The 7216-nt window shown below is 37.7% G+C and overlaps 1 protein-coding gene across 1 annotated transcript; it reads right to left on the reverse strand.

The window, feature by feature from the left end:
* Positions 1-3310: 3310 nt before the first annotated feature.
* Positions 3311-5524, reverse strand: NPS (neuropeptide S). Its single transcript, XM_063433826.1, has 3 exons — positions 5499-5524; positions 5316-5394; positions 3311-3490 (listed from the first exon to the last, which is right to left on the reverse strand). Exons 1-3 carry the CDS (start codon positions 5522-5524, stop codon positions 3311-3313), a joined length of 285 nt encoding a protein of 94 aa, XP_063289896.1.
* Between the last annotated feature and the right edge of the window lie 1692 nt (positions 5525-7216).

The raw sequence follows: 7216 nt of genomic DNA on the forward strand, positions 1-7216 counted from the left end.
ATCCAATTCTCTTGCATCTTATCTGTACTCTGTCTTCTCTTTCTCTACCTCTCACTAAAATTTTCTCTCTCTCTCTCTCCTCTGGCATATTTCCATCACCCTTCAAACATGCAACTATAACCCCAATTCTAAAGAAGCCCAACCTTGACCCTAACTCCCCGTCCAACTACCGTCCTATCTCGCTACTGCCTTTTGCATCAAAGATCCTTGAAAGAGTTGTGTATATGAGATTGACAGACTTCCTCAAGTCCAACTCTGTTAGACCTGCTTCAGTCTGGTTTCCGCGCTAAGCACTCTGTAGAAACTGCACTGATCAAAGTATCCAATGATCTACTCGCTGCAAAATCTCGTGGTCACTACTCTATCCTAATTCTCCTTGACCTTTCTGCGGGTTTTGACACTGTTGACCATCAACAGCTTCTTCTCATCCTCTGCAATATTGGTCTACAAGATATTGCTCTCTCCTGGGGCTCCTCCTACCTCTCCCAGCGCTCTTTCAGTGTTTCTTTATCTGGCTCTACTTCTTCTCCCCAACTCCTCTCTGTTGGTGTCCCCCAAGGATCGGTCCTTGGTCCCCTACTGTTCTCCATCTATGCTGCCTCCCTTGGTAAACTCATTAGGTTCTTTGGCTTCCAATACCATTTCAATGCAGATGACACGCAAATCTATCTGTCCTTTCCTGTTCTCTCCCCGTCTTCTTGACTAGTGTCTCTGACTGCCACTCTGCTATTTTTAACAGAATGGCTGCCCACTTCCTTAAACTCAACTTGACCAAAACTGAAATTCTGGTCTTTTCTCCCTCAAGTGTTGCTACTCCTGTAGCTGTCTCCCTCCATGTCAACGGTGCTACCATCCACTCCACCACGCTGGCTCACTGCCTAGGTGTTCTCTTTGACTCCGACCTCTCCTTCATGTCTCATGTTCAGTCTATCACCAAATCCTGCCGCTTCCATCTCAAAAACATTGCATGCATCCAACCCTACTTAACGCCAGATGCGACTAAGGTGCTGGTCCATCCCACTGTCCTTTCTCGCCTTGACTACTGTATTCCACTTCTCAGTGGTCTTATGTGCTTCCAACTTGCGCCATTACAGTCCATAATGAATGCAGCGGCGAGGCTCATCTTCCTGTCCGCCCGCACCTCCCATGCCTCACCCTTCTGTCAGTCCCTTCATTCCTGTATGATAAAGGGCACAATCTAAAATTCTGGTTCTTGCTTTCAAATCTCTACATAATGCTGCTCCCACCTATCTATCCTCCCTAATACACAAGTATGTCCCGTCTAGGCCCTTACGCTCTGCTACAAACTAACGTATATCTTCTGTCAGTACTCCCACCTCTGATGCTCGCCTTCAAGACTCCTTGAGGGCTGCACCATTCCTGTGGCACTCACTTCCCTCCTCCATTAGATGCTCACTTAGTCTCCACTCAAAAAAATCATTAAAAAAATCCACTTCTTCATAAAAGCGTATCAATTAAACTGTTACCCGACTGATTCCTCTCTTGCAACTGTCATTAGTCTAATACTATCCTTCCCTTTTGTGTCACTTTACCCCACTCCCTCTAGCATGTAGGCTCATTTAGCAGGGCCCTCAACCCCTCTGTTCCTGTGTGCCCAACTTGTCTGGTTACATCTACATGTTTGTTCGTCCACCCACTGTAAAGCGCTGCGGAATTTGTGGCATTATATAAATAACATAATAATAAAAAGGTGTGAAAATTGGCCAATCCGTGTGATGCTAAATATATACATATTATCATAAAAACATTTTCTCACCTTTTGATTCCCCAAAACAGGAGGAGCACAAAATCTATATTTAAATATATATGTAAATAGTTTATTTAAATTTGTTTACTGCTCCTAATATTTTTTCTGTTTTACCCACTATTGCTCACTTGGTCTATGAGTAAAATCAACATTTAGTGGCTCTTCCTTTGACTACATCAAATTGTAGTTCAATGCAAACAAATCTCGAAGTCTAGCCTGCGATAGAGGGTTCAACTAAGAACGAGTCTGGGAGGAAGTATCAATTAAAGGGAAAGGAGGAAGAGATCAAAGGCCCGACACAACATTGCTCACATCCTGACTATAAGTAGACTTAAAAGGCCAGTTATAAGTGATTCAAAAGTTTTATTCAGTGAGCAGTTGGAAGTCTTTTTTTTTTTTTTTTATAATTTCCTTTAAGTGGCCATTAGAGTTTTACCAAAAACTTCCATTATTTAAATAGACGTAGGGATTTAATAAAGTGCTCAAGCATCTACATAGGTTTATTTCCCATTAAAAATCACTGCGATTATACATCATTTATACCCCATATTCATTTGTATAAAATAAATGAGCCGTACAAAAAAAGAAAAAAACATAGAGGCTAAGTTCATAATAGTTTATTTTATGATAATATGACCGTGTTCTAAAAAGAATTTAAAATGTCTTATGTCTTGATAACAGTATGTGATTGGATTCTAATTGTGTCTGACAAAACCTACTAGACCATACTTGACAAATAATTTTTAGTACAGTATAAAAGTAAAAATAGATTGCGGTAGCCTCTATTAATCATTAAACTAATTTGAAGACAAAAAAAGCACACATCAATGATGCTTACTGAGGTACAAATGGCAACGAGTTTATAAATATATTATACATATATAATTATTTTTGAAATGTGTGTATAGAATTTTATTCCCATTTAATATAGTTTAATCTGTTGCTAATCCTTTTAGGCAATGAGTGGGTTAGAGAAACAAATATTTGTGTGTCTAACAACTGTATATGTTAAGTAGAAACCATAGCTTGTCTAAGTTAATTGATTGTAGCTACAAGAACAGCGATGCTAAAATGAGTGTAATTTCCCAGGCTGCCCCTAAAAATTAATCAATATATCCCAAGAGATTACTTCCTGGCTAAATTGCTTCTAAGAAAATAGACCAACTATTGTGTAGAAAATGTTACATGTTCCATTCTCCAATTGTTTCTTTTTTTTCTTTCTTTCTTTTTCCAGTATGGTTAATATAATTAAAACTGGTACACGTAAGTAAATATTTGAACCTGCTGATTTTATGTAAATGCTAATTTAATTATAGCTCTATAAACATGTAAAATTAAATTTCAGTTAATCCATATAGAAGCAAGTCCTCGTCAAATGAACCTTTCCGTTCTCCACAATTAACAAGATGGGTCACGTATTTTGCTAAATGATTTTGATTAACAAATAGGAAAAAAAATGCCATCTCAATGATCTTCGAATTTTCAAGTATATTCATAAAAAAATCTTGTCCAACCCATAAGGACTTTTCTGAGAACACTTGGCTAAGTTTTTGCTCTTCTGAAGAAATTTTTTTTAATTCCTGCACCTACTCCGTTTCGAAAAGACCTCTTCATGAAGGATTTCTCCAAGAATGGCTTGAGGAATGCAAGCTCCTCACTCCGGTCTGCTTCAACTAGACATGTGTTCAGTAAGATGAGACAGTAGTCTGCTTTTCCAGAAGACTGAAAATAATACAAACACAGCATTAAAAACGGATTGGCGTACCTGACTCTGCTAAAACTGTGTTGCGTCTAGTTCTTGAAACCTTTTAAATGTGTGTGTGTGTATATACCAGATGTTACCAAATGTTGGTATATCCAGTGGAAGATGCACATCAAGAACCCTTGCATGTTTGGTGAACTATGTAGGCTAGGTTACAGTAAGTGATGTAAAATAAATATAATAATAACTAGTATTTATATAGCGCCTTTCTCCCAGTGGGACTCAAAGCGCTCTTCAGCGGACACTCTCTGAATTAACCAAATCGGCAGCTGAATAGTAATAGATGTTATTATTACCCAATTAATGGTACTCATTTTATCGACCTCTGAAGGATGAAGGGCTAAGTTGACCCTGCCAGAATTTGAACCTGTGACTTTGCATTTTTGAACAGCCGCTGTAGTCAGGGAATTTCCCATTGAGGTACCTTAAATATGACCAGACTTCACAGTATAATCTAACTGGTAGGGTTAATCTCACTCTGCCAGTAACTTTCTCATTCTAGAAACCACCAAATCATTGAGGCTGGATTAAATTAAAAAAAAAATTTAAAATGGGTATCTCAACCAGCTTGGATACAAATTAGTTTATTCCATCATAGTAAAAACCCATAATTGTCTTAATTTACTTTTTTTAAATCTCAAATCTACCTAATGCACAAGTAATTTTTATAAACTATTACAATCATAATCTTGATCTACTTTTAGATAGGCTTGATATTTCTACTTCTTGACAAGTCAAAGTACTATTACATATTATCATCTACAAATATTCTAACTCACACCTAACTTTTACTTGGATGTCTGCATCTATACTGTTTGTGTTAAACATCTGATTGTCCTTTATTACCTTACCTGCATGTGAGATATACCAATTTACTATGATCTAATATAAATTTCATATTTATGTATTTTAAAATTAATATTTTATCCATATTATTCTAGCCATCCATCTTTTGTTCACATTATATATATATATATATATATATATATATATGATATATTATTATTATAACAACAAAAGGCTTTAAAAAAAAAGTTTTCAAACCAATTAAAAGGGAACTGTTATTGCTCTAAAAAATTTAACCAATAGATAAAACATTTAAATTCACCTATGACGGGGACGTTGCTAAGTAGCAAAAAGACCAGGGGTTACAGCCAAGGGTAAATTGTTGCAAGATCTAAGATGAAGGTGCCCAGCTACAGTATAAAGAGGTGTGGAATTACATTTTATTTAATTTATTCTATTTTTTTTTTAAATCTCTATTGGGTATATATTTTTGCATACTATCAACAATACAATATTCAAACATAACAGCATATGTCAGCACAAACGTATGTTCAGTCCAATACCACATGCAGCTCAATAACAGAAATTATAGGCATTCAGATCTGGCTTCTACTGATACAACTGCAAACCTCTCAAATACTTATTTGGTAATTATAGGAATAGGCGAAATTAATACTAAACATTTTGGAAAGTGACCGTCCCCTCTAGAAAGCTTCACATTTAAAGAAGACATTTGTTTTCTACGAACCATGACAATGTAAGTATTATCTTTTTAATGTTGAATAAAAATGTTGTTATTCCCCAGTCCCTAATTATTCTGTTTATCCATTAAAAGCAAATAAGCATAAAAGCAATAGCTGCATTCCACATTTGACATGTTCGTCAGGACGAATATTAATATGACTAATTTAACAATTTAAATAAATACACAGAGATACATTAATTTGACACAGTTGATTAATTTCACTTGGTCAAAATGTTAATTAATTTTCTACTTACGGTCAGTGATAGTACTGGATAGCAACAGAGGTGCATAGTTGATATCCAGAGGATTAAAAGTAAATGTAGCTTTGGTGAACTAGAATAGATAAATAAATCAGTATAATTACTATAATTATCCCAAAAGCAAAGATTTCATATTTATAAAAACATAACATACATGCAATATTTTCAAATAATTACCTGCATAGCTGTGGTTGATCCTTCATTTTATGACTGAGGAAATTCCGATGATATTATTCTCTCTTTTTTTTAAAGATCATTTTATACCCAATTTGTACAGGTACTTGCGAGTCATTACATATTTCTATGACGTGTATAAGTGACGTAAGGATGGCATTTTATTAATGTTAAAGGGGGAGAATAAAGAAAATATTTGACTTTTCTTTAGGAAAAAAAAAATATGAAAATGTGACTGCCAAATGTGTGGCCTGCTGAACAACCTTGTCAAGTCTATATAGAAAATATCAGTATTCGATAAAGACGAAGGCCTGACAGAAGGGCAACTGAAAACGTACATTTAAACCGTTGTCAGCTACAGAGGTGTTAGATGTGTCATGTTTGTAAATGTTAAAGGATTATATTAATCTGTCTATTTGCTCCAGGTTGAAATCTATTTAGATAGTTGCACATTTTATTCAGAATATACTACGGGATACTTTTTTAGCAGTGACTTAAAAAATAAGTTATGGGCTAACTATGTTAAACATCCAATTTAATTTGTGTATCTGTGTAAATTAAGGAATTGAAGATTACCTTGTGATTTTAAGTTATCATAATGCAATTTATTATTACCGATACTTATTTTAATAGGACAGCAGCCATGAACCCAACTCTAATAGGGAATAAAGATGTCCCGAACAGTTAGCCGGCAAATAGTTCCTGGCGAACATCGCTTGTTCGCGTTCGCCACGGCGGGTTAACATATGCGATGTTCGGTCCGGCCCCTATTCCATATCATTGAGTAAACTTTGACAACCCCCCCACCCGCCACTCGGGGACGGGGGGGGGGTTGTCAAAGTTTACTCAATGATATGGGGGGGGGGACCTACTGTCCTCCCCCCGGCCCCCACCCCTGAGTGGTGGGTGGGGGCCCTAAATACTAAGAAGGGGGGGACCCTAATGTCCTCCCCCTGGCCTCCACCACTGAGCGGCGGCTGGGGGCCCTAAATACTAAAAAGGGGGGGACACCTAATGTCCTCCCCCCCGGCCCCCACCCCTGAGCGGCGGGTGGGGGCCCTAAATACTAATAAGGGGGGGACCTAAGATCCTGGTGGTTTGAAATCCACCAAGCAGAGTGTTATGAGTCAAATTACACAGCGTGGGAAAATTCCCAAGAACTTTCCCACGCTGTGTAAAATGACACAGAGTACTCTGATTGGTGGATTTCAAACCAACCAATCAGAGTGCTGTGACAGGTAAATGTAGAGACTTACCTGTCAGTCTCTTCATTTACCTGTCAGAGCATTCTGATTGGATGGCTTAAACCCACCAATCAGAGTGCACTGTGCCTAATTGCAGGGTGGGGCAAGGCTTTATAAGCCTTCCCCCGCCCTGCAGAGGTCAGTCTGCGCGGAGCCCTCTCCTGGTGAACATGGATAATTTTTTTGCGCTCGTTTTTTTTTTTTTTTTTTGCGTCGGTTATTATGGTTTTTTATTTGGCCTTTTTTGGGACTTAAAAAAGAAGATTTTAGAAGAAAGAAAACATCGAATGGTAAGGTTTTTTTTGTTTTTTTTTAACAGGTACTTAGTTAAAGGTCCCCCCGCATTATTTTTAGGGTGAGGGGGGAAGGTAGGGGGTTAATTTTTTTTGGGGGGGAGGGGGTGACTAGGGGTTTGGGGACCCCTAGTCACCTGGGGGGGAAATTTTTTTTTAGGGTCCCAACCCGCTGCTCGGGGGG

The sequence above is a fragment of the Pelobates fuscus genome, chromosome 10 (assembly GCF_036172605.1).
Source record: "Pelobates fuscus isolate aPelFus1 chromosome 10, aPelFus1.pri, whole genome shotgun sequence".
NCBI classification, from domain to species: Eukaryota; Metazoa; Chordata; class Amphibia; order Anura; family Pelobatidae; genus Pelobates; species Pelobates fuscus.